Here is a 22,162-nt window from a genome sequence, read left to right as displayed (position 1 = left end):
TGAGTTACTTACATTGCTGCAAAGATAAATGATGCCTGTACTTTATACGTAATTAATTCTGTGACGCGCAGATGTCTTATTGTATTTGAATAGAATCTTCATGACATATACAGGAAAAGTAATAAAATCACATAGTTGTATTAACAATTATTCCGTAGAATGCAAATTAATTAACCTTGGTTTTATATTGTTTATACGGAAAGAAGAGGCACAGCATATGTTGATTTAAAAAACTTTGTTAATTGTGTATAAATAGCAATAAAATTCTTAAAGATATTTTGCTGAAATATTAAAAATCATTAATTGAAAATAGTTTTGTTATATAAATTGTTTCTCTTTAATTACTTTATTCTACTTTCAAAACAATGTATTTTGATCATTTTAAAATGTGCGATAATAATAACAATTTCGCCGTGATAGCACATTTCTTTTCTCTTGGTATAAATATGTTCACGTAATGATTAAAGAAATGCTTTCTTCCAACATTTAGCAGTGATATGAATTAATGCGTTGTGTCGTAATGCGATCTGCCTTGGTATTTGACAGATATACCGAGAAGACGTGAAAATATAAGTCGCAGGAATTTTTATTCATAGACAAAAGAGATTCGTATGATTGTTTTCGATACTGTATTAATGAATTAATTCAAATGTTTTTATGCCGACTTGCAAGACCATTGCAGTGTTTTACGTTGTATATGCAACAAATATTTTGTAAAATATATAATTAAATTATAATACATTTATAAGTGTGATTAATAAGTGACTCCTGTTGAATGAGTTGCATACGTAATGTGAATATCAATAATAAATCTTTTGATAATTAAAATTGAAATTACATATCATAGTGTACAATAATGTCTTCTTATACATTATTAAATTATTCGTGGAATTTTACATAATATGAACATTCTCAGTTCATAGAAACTTGTTCTCCGGTTACAAATTATTTTTCAAGTGTTTCACAATTTGATTTTTAAAAATTTATAGATATGTGCGTTCAATAAACATTTGAATAATTAAAAATGCAGATCGCAACATTATGTCCAAAGAATGATTTATCACGCAAATTATTAATGTCTTTGGACGTACTAAATAGTTTCAATTTATGTTCAAAATGAGAGATTTTGAATCTATAATTCCTTGAAAAATCCGGCAATATAAAAATTCAACGATTTGATTCCAATAATAGCAATCCGTATTGTATCCAATTTATCACGTGCATATTCACTAATTTGACCACGGTTACTTTAAAGTATTTTATTTGCAAATTTTCATGCATATCTTCAAAATTTGCAAATTCTATTATTTAAATTTTATAAAGTTTGAAAAAGCTTTAAGAATATTCTAATAGAAGGAAAAATTCTAATAGAGAAATTATTATTCTAAAGGCACATTTTGTTTAGTAAATTGAAATTAATAATTGTGTAAGAATCGCATTATGCCATTTGCATTGTTCATAAATTTCAATAATTATTAAAATTTTTTATGTGTCGAACAGACTCATAAGAAAAAAAATATATTTGTTGTTGATTTTGTGCACACAATTGTAAAATCTTATAATGGCTTGTAGCATTTCCATTGAAACGTTAAACGCCAAACTCTCTGTACTTGCTTGTTTCAAGAATCATCGTATAATTGCGCGAACGATGACGCAAGCCTTAATTGCGCAAAGTTAAAAGTTGCGCGATAAATGCGTTACGGACAGTCGAGAAATAGCGTGCGTTTTATGTCCAAATGAGTTTGCAAGGCGAAGTATATACATATTCCTTTCTCGATTAAACGCATTGGAATTTTATTTTCGACAGATTGACGCCATATATAGCGCGCGGCATATTTTCTATGATAAATAATTATTACTACATAGTGGTAGTTTAAAAAATTTATACTGTTTTTTTAAACACCTTTCTACAATGTCCTTCGGAGATACTTTTATTATCCGGCTTTGTTTAAAAACTCTTCGTCTTGTTGTCTCACAGTATTATTACAATAACTGCTTTCAAAACAGAATGAATATATAAACCACACTTTCTTCTCGACTCAGCCAGGTATCCATTGTAACAAAAACAAGCATACTAATTTCCGTTCTTATATTATCTCTCTATGAAATATATATTTAGATATATCTCTATAAAATTTTCGATATGCAGCTTTCGAATTGCACGGCAAATTCAATAAACAGAACTTCGGGAAGAGGACATGCGGTGCTATACGCTTCTTTTTTTCGCAAATTGCGATACTGCTAACGTAAAGAAAAATTTGAGTATTATATTACAACTGTATATGAAATATACATTATTTAAAGACTTTTGCTACGGAAATGGAAACGAGAAATCTAAGAGCCTGACTATCGACGTAACGATCATCTACAACGTCTCTTACGCAATCATCAATCATCTCGCGCGCAGGTTTTTTCATAGTGGGGACTGCACAAAGATCCAAATTATCGTTGAGAAGCCTGAAGTGAGTATCCGGTAAACAGGAAGCAGGATCATTAAGTGCACGCAGATCTTATCTAGGTTCACACTACAGTATGAAATATATATATCAATAAATCATCAGATGCATCGAATTGTTATTATGAAAAAAAACTTGATCAGGATAAAGATGCAATTTATACAAGTGTCATACATTTTTATTGAAAAACGTGCTTTCTCATATGCTGTCATCAATTTTTTGCTAACCAAGAGTATTGAATAGCTAAGTGACTGATGATGAATATCTGTCAGAAGCGATTTATAGATAAATACGATTGCTTTGTTATATAATTAATGAATAATTCGTAATTATCTTTAATAAATATATCATTAATAAATATATAATTATTGTTTTGTATATGTTATTTTTTATTATGCGACAGTTGAACTTTACGTTGGAACATATTAATAATCGTAGATAAGCCTAAGACATAAATTTTTTCAATTAATGGAATTCTATTATGTTATAAGAGTAATGAAACGATACTTTTCTCTGCGCATAATTATCGATAATTATTCTAAATAATTATCGTATTTATTGCTTACTTGTTGTTGATAAAAAATCTAAAAAAAAAACAAACAAACGAAAAGAAAATATATTTTGCGATAATACTTATATACATATGTAAAAATATGTTGTGGTATCATTTGCTTGATGTAATAACTTATTTTCAATCTATAATTGCAAATACGTATCCGACAATTTCTTGCTGACAGGCAATCGCAATTGTTAATTAACGCGCAGTGATATAACATATGTGTTGCTATAAGTTTGCTTGTATATCTTTATTGGTTATTAAGAGAATATAAAAATCGTCAAATTGACGCGTAGCAATTATTGAAGCACGAATAAGCTTGTTGATCGACGGCGAATATTTTTCAATATCTTTTTCATGCGGAAAATGTTTTTACAAACTGTCTCACATGTTATTATTCTTGTAAAAAATGTCAAAGCGGTCTCTTTGTAATTAATGAGGCGTTATATTGCGCTCGATATAGCACGTCGCATTTATCGTTTTCTTCAAAAGAAAAATCGACTGAACGCATTATCATAAAATATATGGTTTGTACGTGATATATTGCCCATATTAGGGATAATATTATTTCGTTCTGCAGAAACACATTCTTTCGCTGCGAGACCTGAAACATTCGAAGCCTGATATTTTTACCGTTTTATGAGACGCTATATCCGGCGAAAGAAATATTCCCGCTGTCATATGTCCATGGGAAATAGTAGCACTGAAAACGGAATACGGAGCGATAACTAAACGTAAACAACGTTATCGCGGCTCGAAATACCGTTACGAGTGCTTAATGAGAATTGTTCGTCGACCTGTATAATCGTCTCGAGCATTAAGAATTCGTCCCGAATTTGCAATGATAATATACTGAAACTGCAAGAAGGTATTCCTACGGAGATTAGAAATCTGAGATTCAGCTTCACTATTCCGTTCACGTTGTGAAAATGCGATGATTGACGAACGAGAGATTTTAACGCCTCGCAATTGCGATAGAGATTTTTATTTAACGGTCACGTCCGATTGTCGAAGTTTCAACGATACATGGGTGGAATTTACCATAATGATTCCGTTACCAATTACGCGATAATTGCATCACCAATCATTATCGATCACACTTATTTTTCCATTGCTTCCGCCAATCGCGAAACGATCATTTCAGTGCCACGCTTCGTGAATAACGCGGATATCGTAATAGGATGATCACATGACAAGCTTTTTACACGCTGTAAAAGTTATATAATATCTTAAGATAATTGACCAAAAGAGAGATAGAGAGAAAAAGAGAGAGAGAAATAAATAGCCGGATTAAAGCATTAATGCAACGTCCGGCTGTAAATTTATAATTTTAATCGCCGCAAGAAACATGGAGGATATATGGTATGTGGGTCAATTCATGGTCGATCAAATGTAGGCGTACAATTCACATCCGCGAGATTATTAGCCGAACCAAGTACAATGAAATATCCGCAATGCGTTTGAAAATACAGTTCCGTCCGGCAAAATGGATCATTGCTCGAAATACATTCGGTGATCGAACTGTTCGAGCAGTTTGTGATCGCACAATTCGTTCAATTCTTTTGTCCGAGTTCTAAAATATATGTATTTAACTACAAATTGTGTAAATCTCTTGGCAAATGACGGTCGATAACGGCGGAGAAACGTTTGTCACGCGAGACATGCTTGACGTCAGCCTGGCGATTATCTAAGAGCAACGTGCATTTCATTATTATCGTTGGTTTATCTTGCCGTTATTTAATTTCCCGGCTTATTAGCTAAATTAAAGGACTTCCATTTAATTACTCATGCACTATTAATTATCATGAATAAGCGCGTGCGTTGTTATTCTAATCGCTTTCCCTCAAATAATGAACATTAAGAAAATAACTTTGCTCGCGATACCTGGTATCTCACAAACAACATAATTTTAATAAATATTATCATGAAACACGAATGGGTAATGAAAAGCGCGACGGATTTTTAAAAATATATTTATAATAAATTATACATGAAATTATCGAATGCGATTAAAAGGGAGAAAGGGGAGATTACCATACACGAATCGAACAAGGTCGTGCAACAGGTTTTGCAAGGGGTAAGAATGATGAAGCACGCGAGCTACTTAGAATCTTTCAAGTGCACACTCGTAAACGAGTTTCTTTCTTCATTCTCGTTGTACGAATAAAGCGATCGCTGGACCTAGACACAATATTCTGAATCTCTTCTGAATACGCTCACGATAGGGACATACAGGGACAGAGCGCTCTTTATATCTTTATGTACATATATCGTATTTTTTGAAGAAACTGTATTTGCTTATCTGCATAAAATGTATCTCAACACAATTAAGGAAAAAAATATAAAAGAGCTACTAATCTGTTTGAATTAAAAAAAAAGATCTGACTTAAGCAATATAATAATAAAGAAGTAAAAAGAAATTAAAAAATATAATCTTAAATTAAAGTGTAGTAAAAAAAAATTCCAAGTTTACTGTCGAATTTATTAGCGAATTTATGAAGTATATATATATATTATTAAAAGACAATAATTTTAGAAAGCTCAATAATGTGTTGCTCGCGTTATTTAATTAATTTGTATAATGAAAATGCGTTAACTTGAAAGAAACTAATTCACAGGATATGCTTGAAACACGTGCCATGTTACTTTTATTGTTCGTACAACGATTGCATTTTTAAACCACTGTAAGACAACTTTTTTCCCTGTCGGAACATTCTTTGTTCGCAACGTTGTTTGTTTGTTGGAATTTTTTTCCGAGACTGGCCCGCTCGTTTCTGCTATTCTATGCACGATCACGACTCACTTATTTACGGATTCGAAACTCGTTCATGAACCAGAATGCGTTCCGTGTATTTGTACCTTTGGTCCTGCCTCTTGGATCTAGGGAGACAAAGGGAATATTGGATTCCTGTCGCGCTACGTCGACCAAGCAGCTTGTCGTCGTAGCTAATACACGAGACAAAATTTCCAACGAGAATTTATCTCGCCTAGCTTGGAATAAAAAAAAAGCAAAGCCGAAGTATATATAGCGGAAAAATTTATCCCTTACCTTTATTACAATATCCTTTTATTTGCGCATAAACAATTGATTAAAGCGAAAGAGAATTTTAATAGAAACTTTTCAAGAGAAGGAAATGACGACAAAGACAATGCATGATACTGAATAATGTGATGGAGGATGCAGTCTGCCAATTCCGATGTCGACACCGGATAGAGAATAATCGTGATTCATCACACAATTTACTTGCTATACTTATTTTATTAAAATCGGTATCATCTATGATCTTCTCTCAATTAAATAATATGATGTAATGATATCATATTCATATCTTCAGATAATTATATAATTTTAATTATGTTTACTAAGAATTATATCGGTGTTAAAAAAAAAAAACTTTTTTTTGGTTACTCCGTAATTAGGAGATATATAAAAAACAACTCATAATTTTAGTATTTGTGAGAGGAACTGCGTACACGTGATCTGCTTGATCCGCGTCAAAAAAAAGGCAAAACTCGGATACTCTAATAACAGGATACTAACAATAAGGCGGATATATATACGAAAGGGTGACGAGAGCGGTACACATTACAAAGTGTCACGGACGCGTCGCTGATGGAGTGTCACGGACACGCGTCACTTCCACATTTCTATCTACCTACTTCCACGCACGTTGAACATGAACGAAAACTGCTCGAGGTCGGGAATCGCGCGAGACGCGTGACAACGGTCAACCGGAAGTGACGGGCGCTACTCGCGATCGAGAGCCGCGATGAATGCCACTTTCTTTTTACTTTCAAGATCTTAACCAGGAGCGATAGGACTTAAACGCCCGTCGTCATACATGAGAAGATCGAGCTTTCCAGTGAAACGTGTGTGTCAAAAAAAAAAAAAAATGAGAAACTGCATTAAAATTGAACATAATTGTGTACGAGGAAACTTTAATGTATTTCGAGAACAAGCCGACCAGGATATTGATAAGAGAGATAGAATGCGGTTTTTCCTTCTCGCGATAATTAAATATGAACTGCGCGGAACTGCAGCTGTTCCGAGCTGCTCATCCAACGTTGTTTCAGAGTTTCATGACGAACAGCTGTCTACGATGGAATGAGTCGGTGCCAGCCGCGATGCTTCGCAATGCGAGATCGCGTACCATATGACGGGAGAGTTTAAGTTACGTCCGTATATTATCTTTTTTTTTTTTCTTGAATGACGCAGATCTATAGGTCACGCTGGCTCGTATTCACGCCTGACTCATATATGGCTCTCAGAGATGGATTTTTTTTTTTTTAAACGCTAATCCAACGTAATGCTCGCTATAATACTGCTAATATTGTAAATAGAATGATTTTTTTTTACGGAATATAATTTTACTAAATTTTTTTTTATTATAACAATAATAATGATTTGCTTCGAATCTTGTATCGTTTTTTCGCAAACATTATTCGCAATATTTTTAATCATTGCCAACATGTGCACGCAATATATTTTCAATTACTGAAATATTTGCTGTCTACTCAATATTTCGAAATAAACGAAATTTACGTGAAATACCTCGCACCATCTATGCATTTTCTGATTTTTCCTTTCAAGCTCGCCGGCGAGTTATTCAGCTCTTTTTTGTTAATTAAATGTTTTTGTCGTCGTTCATGCAACACTGGGCACGAGGGATAAGCTTGTCTGTGGGGGGTAGAGTTGAGAGAAGCGAAGGGAAGGTGGGAAAAGAGACGTTGCGATAGACGGAGATAGAGCAAGGATCAATATGCACCTCATACTGTCACGAGCGAACATAGGAGAAGTGATTTCGTCGCTCTAGGTTCTAGAATGAATATCGAGAGATTCATTTATATTGTTACCAGTAATCAAAGCTATCTTTAAAGCTATCATCGTTCAACCTTCGTATTAAGATAATTAATTTCTAAATCAAATGTTAAATTATACAATATTAAGATTTATTGGTACACAAATAATTGTTTCTTTTAAATTTACATTTAATTTCTAAAAGTCAAACAACTTTTTCTTTTGTTTTATTATCAATAAATGTTGTAACTGACAAATTACACTTGACAGTTGTAATTAAAATTTGATTAATCGTTTTCCTCTCGTATCGATTTTTATGTTTGATGTCTGATACAAGATTAATTTTGCATCGAATTTATATGAGAAATTTGGACTGCGCGTAGAATATTTCATATTCAATAGAAAATGTTTTTTTTTTTAGAAAAAATTTAACTAGATATTTATTCCCTTTCGAATTAAATTATTGGATGTTTGTACATCAAACATCGTTTGCAATAAATCCTCCATTAATGCGGCAGTGTTATAGATTCGCATCTTTCCCACGTCTCTGGGAACGAGCTGTTTCTCAGTGTGTATGCACATCCTTAATTTATCGGTAGTTTATCAGAATTCATAACTGTGAGTAGTTGCGCATAGATATATCCATTTCAAATCAACGTACCGTTTGTTTCCCATAAACAACTGCCTTTCAATCTTTCGCGCTTATTGTCAGTTAAAGCGTTTTAGTTTTGATCAACCTCTCGCTAATTCTGGAAAAAATATCGTTAAATGTTATCTAATAAGAGTAAAATATTATAATATGCATTTTTTATTTACAAAAATTGATATGTCAGCTTAAAGAAATTACAAAACGTTTTTATAAGAAAAAAATGTAATGATTAGATGAACCTTGTAGACTATTGCGTATTTTATTGTTCAGAAAAATAACAACAGCAACTTGGGGTATAAGAAATCGAAGAATCGTGCATTGCAAGTTAATAGCTGATATTTTTATAACGGAGAAAGCGAAACGTTGAACGAAGGGAGGTCGTGGTTTTCGTTAAACTGTCGACAAAACTTAGAGCATGTCGTGGGAACGAAGATATCTTACAAAAACACATTGAATTAAATAATCTTTATTATATAATAGAATGCAAATTCTTTACCATCGTCGGTATTATTTTATGTAAACGAAAATAAAGATGGACAAAGAATGGAGATGACGCGATAAGTGGTAGTTTGCAAGGTTAATCTTTTTTAATCTCTTCATCATCTTTAAGGACATCAGAACCTTGAAACTCAAGATACACTGCTGATTTATAACGGGTCTTTACTAACACGAACCTGACTCACGGATCATGCTTACAATATATTGTGTAGCGAGACCGTGTAAAAGTACACAAGCGTTGCGACAAATTTGAAATTCAGCATTGTTGTCTGAAACAGTTAGACGTATGCATATTCTTATAAAACCACATCATTGAATAGAAACACACTGCATTATTTGACTTTATTCAAGCTTCTAGCAATACTCAATACAATAACTCAACGTATTAACTTCTATACATATATACAATTAATTATTTATCAAAATTTTTCAAATTAATAACGCTCTTGCTAAGAGAATAAGAATTTTTTATTATGTTTGCTATATATATTTAATCTATTTGTCTGCTAAAGCAAAATATTATATAGATATAAAAAACATATTTATATATATATATATATATATATTTTCTTAATAAAATTCAATTTAAGTTATTAAAATAATTATGAAAATAATCGTAGATTTAGCAAAAAATTGTTCTCAGCAAATAAAGTACTTTATATTTTCAACAAGCGTTTTCTTGTATTATTTACATAATTCTTGAAATAAAATTTGTTTAATAGCATAATATGCTAGTTTCTCTCTTTTTCTCTTTACTCTGTATGCTAAATTATAAACGTAAATGCTACATTGCCGCAGAGTTAATAATTACGACATGATACTCGCGTGCGAATTAACGGCAATTCCCGTGTGTTGGCAGGTCACGTACTCGGCTGATCTCGCAATCGAGATACCAGGCAACCTAAGCCAGGGTGGTTCCTGGTACCGTTTGGATTACAGCCCACCCGTTGGCTCTCCACCGCCAAATACCACTATAGCCGCCACTGAAATCGGTGATGTCATAAAGTTTAAGGATGGCCTGCCCGGGACGAGATATGAATATTGGCTGTATTACAGCAACAGTACTCTTCACGACTGGCTGACGTGGACCGCTTCGATTACGACACGTACGCTATTAGATATTGTTCAGCGATGATTATTTTTAATAGACGTTTTAGTATTTTTTAACGATACTTTCTTGTGATATGAATATGGATGCTTTGTTTTCTTATCGGCTAAAAGTGCAAATTGTTTTTAAATTAATTGCTAAAAAAACACGCGATAAGCGTGAGATTCTTATGCGGGAGGTCAATTAAAATATAATTTTTTCCTTCTCCACATTAGCACCCGATCCGCCTTCAAACTTGACGGTATCGGTGCGAAATGGGAAAACCGCGATCGTATATTGGTCACCTCCGGCCCAAGGGAATTATTCCGGTTTCCGATTGCGGACGCAGAGCTTCAGCGACACCGGAAATCCCAAGACCAGTGTCATCCCAGTCGACTCGGTGCCGTATACACTCCGAGATCTCACTCCGGGTGCCACGTACTCGCTTCAGCTCTTCACCGTGCTGGACGCCAAGGAGAGCGTCGCTTACACCAGCAGGAACTTTACGACAAGTATATATAATTGAGAGTAATAGAAAAGTAAGTTTTTTTTCCCCCCTAAATTTCGCATAAAAACGTGCCGCTTCGAATTATTTGTAGAACCGAATACTCCGGGAAAGTTTATCGTCTGGTTCAGGAATGAAACGACGCTGCTGGTGCTATGGCAGCCGCCTTATCCTGCCGGAATATACACGCATTACAAAGTTAGTATAGATCCACCGGACGCCATAGAATCCGTTCTCTATGTAGAGAAGGAGGGCGAGCCGCCTGGTCCTGCACAGGCAGCTTTCAAAGGACTCGTTCCAGGTCAGCTGGTTTGCTATCACGTAATTACACACACTGAACACTATCGAATTTCTACCAAATAAACGAGATTATTTATAAATTACGTAAACATATTTCAAGACACATTATTACATTATGTTGTGAAAACAATTTTGCAAAAACAAGAACTGTGTTTATGCACTTTTAGCTATTTAAAATATTAATAATTAATTTGTGAATTAAAGTAAAGATTTGCCTAGTAAAATATAATTTAATCTAAAAATTTTAAATATTATCTTATATTTAATTAACTCTTTTATAATAATTTTATCACGAAAATTTTATAGTAGCAATACTTAAAAATTTATGAAAATATAAATTTTAATTCTATCGGGCAAATGTTTATTTAAACTCACTAATTAATTATTAATTTTTTAAAAGTTAAAAGTGTCTCGAGCGTGCGCAATAAAAATTAAATTCATGAATCTCGGAATGTATTAGATTTATTAACTTTTGACGCAGATCATGAAACGTGCAATTTCTCTCCTCCTCTCCTTCTTTTTAAATTACATTGTGTATATGTTACAAAATATTTTTGTACACGTATTGAAAATGAATTAGCCTTATCGTTTCCTTTTTCTAGATACGAAGCGAAACTATTTCAAGTAGAATCGCAGAGAAAGTACGCGTCTGCAATTAAATAGAGCAGTTCATGAATTCCAACACGATTGAATTGTACAAATATTAATATTTATTTTTTCTAAAACAAAAAATCTATTTGAAAGATCTTAAGCAGGCCTGTCAAAGAAAATTCTATACTTTCGAGAAATTAATTTATTTATTGCATAAGACAAATAATTACAAAAAATATTCTTTCATTTAACAATAAGTCTAATTAAGTTGTGTATCGAACGTATCATTTTCTACACTTAAAATTCTACAGATGTTTAATTCACTTGATTATACAAGTTGCAACGAATGGAATTCATTACCACAACTGTTATCTGCGGTATTTCTTAGAAAGCTAATTGTATAATAGGAAAGAAGTATGTTATGAAAATTCGAAGTAAAATTGCTTGACTTTTAAAATTTGAACTAAATCAATTTGTAAATTTTCTGTTAATTTATATTTACGCATTTTTCCAATTATTTTACGTGATAAAATAAAACTCAAATTAATTATAAATATTAACTAAATTTAAACTGATCGTGTGTGTTCTGCGCATAAAATATTTAATATTAATAAATTTAATTATTAAAAGTAAAATTTGGAACAAATTTATATAATTGAGTTTATCAAGTCAAGTATTAATTATTGTGGGAGTCTAAAACAAAAATATGTCGCGATATTAAATTGTAAAAAATTAATATTTGAACATAAATTGACATATCACCTCTTACAAAACGAAAAAATTAAAAATTGCATTATTTTTTAAAATTGTCTTTATATTGCAGGTAGAGCGTATAACATTTCCGTACAGACTGTTTCTGAGGACGAGACATCCGCGCCCACCACAGCTCAGTATCGTACCGTGCCGTTGCGTCCTCTCAATGTGACCTTCGATAAATCTTCTGTAACGTCGACTTCCTTCCGCATGTTTTGGAATCCGCCCAACGGAACTTCCGAGTTCGACAAGTATCAGATATCGCTCGGTAGTAATCGTAGACTCGCGCCTGTCACGCGAAACCGGGACGACGAAAACAGATGGGAGTTCAAAGACTTGGAGCCTGGCAAGACATATCAAGTGGTCGTGAAGACGGTTTCTGGCAAGGTCACCAGCTGGCCGGCCAGCGGGGATGTCACTCTCAGTACGTTGTCCGCTTTGCCTCTTAATTTAGCCTGAATCGACGCTCTTTTCTTATGATTTTTTATAATCAAATTGTTTCTTAATTCTTTTTTTTATATTTTTAGAGCCACTACCTGTTCACGACCTTAGAGCAGTGATCGATGAGAAAACTGGTATGGTGGAGGTTTCCTGGAGTCCGGAGAATTCCAGTACACAAGACAGTTACAAGTTACAATATCATGAAGTTGAAACGACAATTGGTGGCGATAGTAACACTTTGACGACTGATAAAACAAAGGTCTTATAAATTATTGAATAAAATAATTTTTCAACCATTGTCTAATTTGGTTCAATCGCATTGTTTCATTTTATTTCTCTCTCTCTCTCTCTCTCTATCTTTCTCTCTGACATAATTATTAAATCTACAGGTTACTCTGGAAGCTCTGCTGCCAGGAAGAAATTATTCTATAATAGTGCAAGCAATTAGCAATAAAATTGAATCAAACGAAACCGTCCTGTATCAAGCGACGCGTCCAGCCAGTCCTGTGATCGAAGATCTGAAGCCAATTGAAAAGGGTTTAAACATTTCCTGGAAGAGCGATGTCAATTCTAAGCAGGAAAAGTTTGAAGTAACCCACAACAGGAATGACACCGGAGAAAGCGCGACCACTCTGACTACGGAGTCGCATATCGTCTTGGAAGATCTTTATCCTGGTGCAGCATACGAGGTCAAAGTCTTTGCCATTAGCCATGGACTTCGAAGCGAGCCACACGATTACTTGCAAGCTGTCTGTAAGTAATAATCATTTTCTAAATTTTTTATCTTTTATTTAATATGAATTATTCAAGTTTCTTTGATTTATCAACGATGTGTTGAATTACTTTTCCTAGTGCCTCATCCACCGAAGAATCTCAGTATCGAGAAAGTTACGAGCAACACTGTTGTCGTGCACTGGGAAGCTCCGACGGACTCAATATTTACCGAATACTCCATCAGATACCGTACGGAAGACGATCCTAGATGGGTCAAACTTCCAAGCGTTCGTGATATGGAAGCGGAAGTCGCGGATATGACACCTGGCGAGAGATATACTATACAAGTAAACACTGTCAGTTATGGCGTCGAAAGTTTGTATCCGTTGCAAGTGAATCACACAGTCAGTAAGTATAATTTTTCAATAATTAATGTATTTAAATAATTAACAGCGAGATCTCGTTTTTAAATAAATTTTCTTGTCATTTTAGGACCCAATCCAGTTTTAAATATCACGCCAATCATCGACTCTACCAACGTAACTCTCGAATGGCCACGACCGGAAGGTCGTATCGAGACCTACGTTATAAAATGGTGGCCGATAAAAAATCCAGAGGACTCCAGAACGAAGAATGTCAGCGAGAGCAACGATGTAGCCGATATCAATTTTGAAGAAAACGCTGTGCAAATAGAAAAGGTTCTAGTAAGCGATCTGATGCCTGGAGTACAGTACTTCTTCGTAGTCTACACGGTGTCTTACGATCTAGTCAGCGACATTAGCAATTTAACTACAAGAACGAGTGAGTGCATCGACCTTCTTTGTTATTAGCAGATGAGTAAGATCTCGTTAGCGTATCTTAATTTTCGCCACCTATTGACAATTCCTTAACGAATTTTTGTCTGGTTATTAATAGACATTTCTGTTTTTCTTTATTACTAATCTTGTCCACTTTGTCTGTTTCTTTTTTTCTGTTTTTGTTATGTTATATTTGTCTGCCCAAATTTTTTAATGTCCGGCAATTTTGTCCGAAAGCTGATGAACAATGAGCGATTAAGATGATTATGGTAGGTCGATTCATAACTAGACAAACAAACTCGTAAACGAGACTTTGAAATCTAGTGCCGCTGATCCAGTCCGAGGTCGTCGTAGTGGTCGACCGGGATCAACCGGGGTCATTGACATTGCGATACACGCCGACGCCGATACAATCTTCCAAGTTCGATCTTTACCGATTCAGGATTAGTGATGACACTAACACCACGAAAGAGCGTATGGTAGACGATACTGATACCAAAGTTACATTTGTTGGATTAACACCTGGTAGATTGTATAATGTAACCGTTTGGACAGTAAGCGATAATGTAGAGAGCAGACCTCTCCTACGGCAAGACCGACTCTGTGAGTATCCACAATACAGTTTGATTACTATAGATACTAATTAATTTTTACTGAGTTTATGAGTGATTTATGTACGCTATGTTTGTTTAAATTTAAAATTGCGGGATTAAATTTTTATTATTTCTGTATCTAACATAATTACGAGTTTACAAGCAATCCATTTAGAAACGTGGTATATTTTTTCTTAAGATATTACTTATATTATTTTATAGTATAACACATGATACATGATGTAATTATTATTTTGCATACGCACTGATCGCGAGATCCCAGTGAAAAAATTAAATAAGAAAAATAATATTTTTACTTTTAATATTTTATTTTTTATATATTGACAGTAATTTTAAATTAATTTAGATTTTAATTGTATGTTATTTGCAAAGATTATATAATCCTAAAAGGACGTAATAAATTCATTAATTTTTTTATTTATATTTATTTATTATCTGTTTAATATTTTTATGTTATTGTATTTATATAAATATATTTATTAAAAAAAATTAGTTTTTATATTTACACAAGAACTGTCAATAATCTTGTTAAGACTTTGTCTTTTTTTATTAGCCCAAAGATAAATATGATTTTTAGATCCCGAACCGATCACTGCGATCCACGCGATTGACGTGAATGATACGAGGATCACGTTGACCTGGGACATCCCGCATGGAGAGTATGATGCTTTTGAAGTACAGTACATTAACACAGAAGGGAATTACATACAAAATATAACCTTGGTCAACATGATCACCATCTTTGATTTGAAGCCGCATAGAAATTATACATTCACGCTGGTTGTACGTTCGGGCACAGAATCCTCTATTTTGAGAGTCTCAAATCCGCTCAGCGCCAGCTTCACCACCAGCGAATCGTATCCGGGAAAAGTGGAGAAGTTTCATCCCACCGACATTCAACCGAGCGACATCAACTTCGTCTGGTCTCTACCCAGTCAGGAACAAAATGGCGTCATTAGAAAATTCAGCATCACTTACAACTTAGAAGTGAGATTCTCTTTTGCAAAAAAATATATCGTGTGAAGAATTTATATTTTTATACAACTATTTAAAAAACACGCAAAAGAAATGTCAACTAGGCACCTGTTTTTTTCACACATTGTAGAATATAAATAAAGAAAATATTTTTTCTCGTGATCTACTAGGGTTCGACCTACACCCAGATGCAGGACTTCAAGCCAAACGAATTCCGCGGTGTCATCAAGTCTCTTATACCGGGTAAGACGTACGTCTTCCGAATTCAAGCTGAGACGAAGATTGGCTTTGGTCCTGAAGCGATCTGGAAGCAGAAAATGCCGATATTGGCACCGCCAAAGCCGTCTACGCAAGTCGTGCCGACCGAGGTCTGCAGGAGTAGCACGACGATACAAATTAGATTCAGAAAGAATTACTTCAGCGAGCAAAACGGCGCGGTCACATCGTACACCATCATTGTCGCTGAAGACGATAGCAAGAACGCTTCTGGATTGGAGATGCCCAGCTGGCGGGACGTTCAGGCTTACAGCATTTGGCCACCATATCAGGTAAAAAAAACATTTTATTTTTATTTTATTTATTGCACAGCTATTCTAATAATAATCCTGAAGTATACAGACTTTTTCAAAATTTAAAGAGAATGTATTTATTTATAATTTATTTCTTATAAACTTGGATATTCAGATACCGTATTAAGTTGCAAAATATTCTTGATTAATTGCACTGGAAATTATATATTATATAACATTACAAAACCGATGCAGTATTGAATTTTAATTATCGTTAAATACAAATGTGCATAGAGAGTTCTTTTTTTTCTAAAAATCAACAATATTGATGTCACGTTAAGCCATATATTATGTAAAAAAAAAAATAATCAAACGTTTAATCGATGCAACATATTATACCGCGCGACCTGTTGACTTGCAAGATTATAGACGATGTAAAATGTATGCGTTATGACGTAGATCCGCGATTACGCATAAACGTCTGGGGACTGCGGCCAACATATTATGCACAGACCGAAGGATACACACGTAATTTAGTTGTGATTTGAAATTGCGAAGGTGAAGATGTGGTTTTACTGTGACATTAAAAAAAATTAAATCATACAATTATACTTTATTATTTATGCTATCGTATAAAGGAAAGCGCGCAGTGTGTGACTAATTTTTAATAAAATTTTTAAAAGAAAATTACATGTTTGAAATTTTTGAAATTTACAAGTCAAAATTTTCTTTTTATTTGTGACGATTTCGATTGTTATTAGACTTCGTATTATTAGATTTAATCGAAAATAATGTGTAAAATCGTGAAATATGCAAATACGATCGCATCAGATGATTATCTTAAACATTTTGTAACAGATATTGACGGATTAATTATGTGTTTAATGGACATTATATTAATTGACTGCAGTTTTCTGTGGCCGAGTGATCTAATATCATGAGTATTATTATTAAAGTTCCATTAGAAAAAAATTGCGCAGCAAATTAAAAACTAAGTTTATTGTGAAGTGTGCGAAAAATTTTTATACATCTTACAGTTATGAATGCAAGTTTAATAAATTCTCTCTCTATGATGGATATTTTGAACAATTTAATTTCAAATACCAAGAAAATGTTTACGCAGGTTTTTATAATACATATTTTCTATATATAATTATAATAATTGTAAAATGCATAAGACAAAAAATTGTCTTATGCATTTTAAGTATACAGATACATTAAACAGAATATTAATTATAAAAATTTAATGTGTGATTTATAAAATCAAAATGCATAATAAATTGAGAAAACGATTGCTATTTATTATTTTATTATTTGTATTATAAACGCTATTATGTCAGAAAATAAATAACGTGTAATGTTTAAAATAACTATATTTAGTCATAATTTTACTAAAATTTTATTAAAATTTATAGGTGATGGAACCGTATTATCCTTTCAAAAACGGATCTGTGGAGGACTTTACGATCGGTTCTGAAAATTGCGACAACAAAGTTGGATACTGTAACGGACCATTGAAATCGGGATCCACTTATCGGGTGAAGGTGCGCGCTTTCACAGCTCCGGACAAATTTACGGACACCAGCTACAGCTTTCCCATCCAAACAGGTGAGAGCGATCGCGTGAAAAGTCTTAAGACATGAGGAAAAAAAAATCGCGTGCCATTAATGTATCCGATGTCTCTCATTAGTCAAGCATTAGTGAAAGCTTAAAGATACAATAAAGCTAGATGCTTTAAAAAAAATGATAATAATGATAGCATATCGGATACGACAAGTGGTTTGTAAAGCTTTAGAGGCACACTGCGCATGTAGTGAAAGCCTCGCTAAATTCATGCCTCGTTATTTCGTGTACATGTCTGCCCAAGGATTGCTGCTGGCAGGTAAGATCTCAGGAATAAAATGTATGTATGCCACGCGAGATAAATGCGACAATTCTTTTTTAGCGCGAAATCTATCTAACTCGCACTATCCTTGGCGATCGTTTGATTCATCGCGAAACTTAAAATTCGCTGTGCGTGTCAAACAGATAAGGACAACACGGCCATCATAGTCGGTGTCACCGTCGCCATAGCGTTGCTGCTGTTTCTATTGGGCATTGGGCTGTTTATGCGAAGGAGAAGAAATCAGGGTCGCAAAACGACAGAAACCAGGGCAACCGACAACCTGTCATTGCCGGACAGCGTCATTGAGACTAGGTGCCAAGAAATTACATTTTATTATATTTTATTTTAATTTTTTCTTTTACTTTTTAAAATTCTCGACATATTTCTTAGGTACTTTGCATATAATAATTACATTAATTTTAAAGACAAATAATTTGCACTTTTACAGTTTAATTACAAAATTTATAGTTTTACACTTATAAGATAATATAATATTTGTCATTATCTCTATTACAGTCGGCCTATTAAAGTTGAAGATTTTGCCGAGCATTATCGTACAATGTCGGCGGATTCCGACTTCCGGTTCTCGGAAGAGTTTGAAGAGCTGAAGCATGTCGGAAGAGATCAGCCTTGCACAGCGGCGGATTTGCCTTGTAACAGGCCTAAAAATCGCTTTACGAATATTCTTCCGTACGATCACAGTAGATTCAAGCTTCAACCTGTCGATGATGAAGAGGGTTCCGACTACATCAACGCTAATTATGTTCCGGTAAAAATTGTAGATAAAAAAATATTTATTTCTTCTAAAAATATTTACAATGATTCAAAATATATCATTTAAATTTGATAATAAAAATGTCAATTTTAATTTTACAAATATTAATTTTTTTTTATTTGACATAACAGGGTCACAATTCGCCAAGGGAGTTTATTGTGACTCAAGGACCGTTGCACTCGACTCGCGACGATTTCTGGCGAATGGTGTGGGAGAGCAATAGCAGAGCTATCGTGATGCTAACGAGATGTATCGAGAAGGGCAGAGAGAAATGCGATCATTACTGGCCGATGGATACTTTACCGGTTTATTATGGAGACATTTGTGTCACGATACTAAACGAGACGCACTATCCAGATTGGAGCATCACAGAATTCATGTTATGCAGAGTGAGTAACTATATTTCTTTTCTTACATTTATTACGAATTTGTATTGAAACGTTGTTTGGTGATTGCATTGCCTCCGATCTCTTTTAATAAAACTTAAATAAATATTCTCTTTAATAAAAGTCACTTTGAAATATCTTGTCTCACAGGGCGATATAAAGAGAGTAATACAGCACTTTCATTTTACCACCTGGCCGGATTTCGGCGTTCCCAGTCCACCTCAGACTTTGGCGAGGTTTGTGCGAGCGTTCAGGGAACGTGTTAGGCCCGATCAGAGGCCCATAGTCGTTCACTGCAGTGCCGGCGTAGGTCGTAGCGGCACTTTTATCACCCTCGACAGAATATTACAGCAGATTCTCGTATCGAAGTACGTTGACATCTTTGGAATCGTCTGGGCGATGAGGAAGGAGCGAGTCTGGATGGTGCAGACGGAACAGCAGTACATTTGCATCCATCAGTGTCTTCTAGCTGTTTTGGAGGGACAAGACACTACTGGACCACCACGAGAAATTCATGACAATCAGGGATTTGAAGGTACGTCCCAAAATTTTATCGAAATACATTCTGAATTTTAATTGAGATGATTGCGAGACACAAGTTAGGTGATCAAAGGCCTAGTGCGACTTAGAGAATGCATCACGATAGGTAATAGATAAAAATATCGATTGTTGAAAAGTTGAGAACCTGAAGAGGGTCGAGCGTAGTGCATGTATTGAAAAAAGTCTAAATGGAGTTATTTATAATTAGTTATCTTTATTTTCTCTTTTATACAAAGTCCTTTCTTGCACTTGGAAACTGGTTGAATATTTCACAGAGAAAATCAAAATTAATATTAATAAAAGCATAATAAAATATTTTAAAAAAACTACAGAATATCAAAAATAAACTAATTGGTTATCCTTATGATAATGGCAATATGGTGTGGGCGGTGATGGTGGTTATAAGCACATGTATTGTACCTTAAACTATATAGTTGTTTTTCTTTTTGCAAAACAATTTCACTTCCTTCACCTAATAACTCACAACCCCCCTTTTCTGCAATCTTTTGCGACCTTTGTTGATATTCAGGCAAGAATCGAAGCTCGGTCGAAAACACTAAGAGTCCTGCCGAGGATGAGAAGGAGAGGTGACCTTCGAACAGCGACTCCTGCGTCGACGGTAATTTCGATCGTTGCTTTTCCTTTTCCCTGCATGAATCTTATGTTATAAAAATTATGTGTAAAATTTGTATATTAATGGTGTTTAATTTGTATGACTGCTTGCAAACGAGAAAAAGAGAGAGAGAGAGAGAGAGAGAGAGAGAGAGAGAAAATATATAATTTTATTAAAATTGATATAATGCTTTATTAACAGCGAAAAACAGACAATGCTTGCCTGTGTATATTACACTTAATTATCATAATTTTATGCATAAAAGCTATAACGAAATAACTGCAACTGATCAACTACCAAAAGAATTTATTTAGAACACATTTTTTTAAATCTCATCTAATTAATATATAGATATTAATCTTTCAATCACAAATTTTGATCACTAATTAAAATTAATATATCCAAATTATATCTTTACACAATTATTCTCATTACGATTAAGAAATTATGTTAAGTATAGAATATTCTAAATGAGAAAATATATGTTTATTTTTAATTTATTTTATAAACACACAGCTTTTACAACAATTTAAGTTTATTTGCAATTACAAAAATTACAATGTAGCTTGCATCAAGCATGATTGCTATGTGTAAAACAAGCAGCATTAATCATAATTATTATAAATTCCTTCTAATTTAATTTATTGTTTTGCAGATGACGAAGGAATAGCCGAATCGGGGATGTGATGGTTCGATTACTGGTTAGCAGTGATAAATGATGGTGACAAAAACGGATCTCGTTTTCCAAAGGCGCTCGAATCTTCAGGATTTTTCAAATTTATTTGGAAAAGAAAAACGTAGAAAATAACGAATTTTTTACGCAAATAGCGCAAAAATAATTTGATCGGATTAGATATCGTGTGCAAGATATAAATCGATGGAAGACATTTCTTGGAAGAATACGCGAATAGCGGTATTAAACAACGAGTGAGCACACACATTTTTATTCTTCTACCGTCTACATATCGAAGAGGAGCGTGTTCAATTCCGTGATACACGTAGAATAGTTTCACGATTAAGATAATTATGTCGCACAAAAAGAGGATGCGTGGGACAATAACAAATGAGAAACTGAGTGTCAAACAAATTGAATATGCTGCCAAGAGTGTGGGATTACAAATCAAATGCATACGCGATGTTTCGCGTTTCGTGCAACGATCGGAGATTACGTCTTTATTAATACATATACCTAAAACTCACGTATACATATGTGTGTGTGTGTGTGTGTGTGTGTGTGTGTGTGTGTGTGTGTGTGTGTGTGTGTGTGTGTATGTATGTGTGTGTGTGTGTGTGTGTGTAGTGGTAGTGTGGTGTGTGTGTGTGTGTGTGTGTGTGTGTGTGTGTGTGTGTGTGTGTGGTGGTGGTGTGTGTGTGTGTGTGTGTGTGTGTGTGTGTGTGTGTGTGTGTGTGTGTGTGTGTGTGTGTGTGTGTGTGTGTGTGTGTGTGTGTGTAAGTAACGAGAAGCTGATAAGACGTGCGATGTTGATAGATGTAGGCCGTATAACGAGTGCAAAAATGCATATATTCCACTGGTTGTGTCACGATGGGGCCTCGAACCGCATCGCATCCGCAATGAGTCTAGCGAACGTTTTTTCGTTAGATCGCAATGTATGTATATATAAGACAGATAGCATTTTAGTATCGATCCGTATGAACTGGCGTCTTGGTTCTTCTCCTGATGCAAAACACTTTTCTGAGATTACCACCAATAACACTTTGT

General features: G+C 34.2%; 1 protein-coding gene across 3 annotated transcripts in view; it reads left to right on the top strand.

The window, feature by feature from the left end:
* LOC126848960 (tyrosine-protein phosphatase 10D) overlaps positions 1-21,796 on the top strand; it is a 31,138-nt gene extending 9,342 nt beyond the window's left edge. The window contains exons 3-21 of one of the 3 annotated variants that reach the window (XM_050590368.1): positions 9,817-10,063; positions 10,281-10,556; positions 10,644-10,850; positions 12,264-12,617; positions 12,721-12,893; positions 13,024-13,387; positions 13,487-13,756; positions 13,841-14,149; positions 14,470-14,748; positions 15,337-15,746; positions 15,905-16,282; positions 17,659-17,851; positions 18,111-18,125; positions 18,272-18,440; positions 18,645-18,897; positions 19,035-19,292; positions 19,440-19,824; positions 20,359-20,448; positions 21,098-21,796. In XM_050590368.1, the coding sequence (XP_050446325.1) occupies positions 9,817-10,063; positions 10,281-10,556; positions 10,644-10,850; positions 12,264-12,617; positions 12,721-12,893; positions 13,024-13,387; positions 13,487-13,756; positions 13,841-14,149; positions 14,470-14,748; positions 15,337-15,746; positions 15,905-16,282; positions 17,659-17,851; positions 18,111-18,125; positions 18,272-18,440; positions 18,645-18,897; positions 19,035-19,292; positions 19,440-19,824; positions 20,359-20,420 (4,602 nt within the window). In that variant the 3' untranslated portion in view covers positions 20,421-20,448; positions 21,098-21,796. The remainder of the gene's footprint in view (positions 1-9,816; positions 10,064-10,280; positions 10,557-10,643; positions 10,851-12,263; positions 12,618-12,720; positions 12,894-13,023; positions 13,388-13,486; positions 13,757-13,840; positions 14,150-14,469; positions 14,749-15,336; positions 15,747-15,904; positions 16,283-17,658; positions 17,852-18,110; positions 18,126-18,271; positions 18,441-18,644; positions 18,898-19,034; positions 19,293-19,439; positions 19,825-20,358; positions 20,449-21,097) is intronic. The other 2 variants (XM_050590369.1, XM_050590371.1) reach the window with 2 other exon arrangements.
* The last annotated feature ends 366 nt before the right edge of the window (positions 21,797-22,162 follow it).

Source organism: Cataglyphis hispanica, chromosome 4 (genome assembly GCF_021464435.1).
Source record: "Cataglyphis hispanica isolate Lineage 1 chromosome 4, ULB_Chis1_1.0, whole genome shotgun sequence".
Lineage (NCBI taxonomy): Eukaryota > Metazoa > Arthropoda > Insecta > Hymenoptera > Formicidae > Cataglyphis > Cataglyphis hispanica.
The sequence above is the reverse complement of the archived record's forward strand: the minus strand, read 5'-3'. Positions and strand labels throughout refer to the sequence as shown.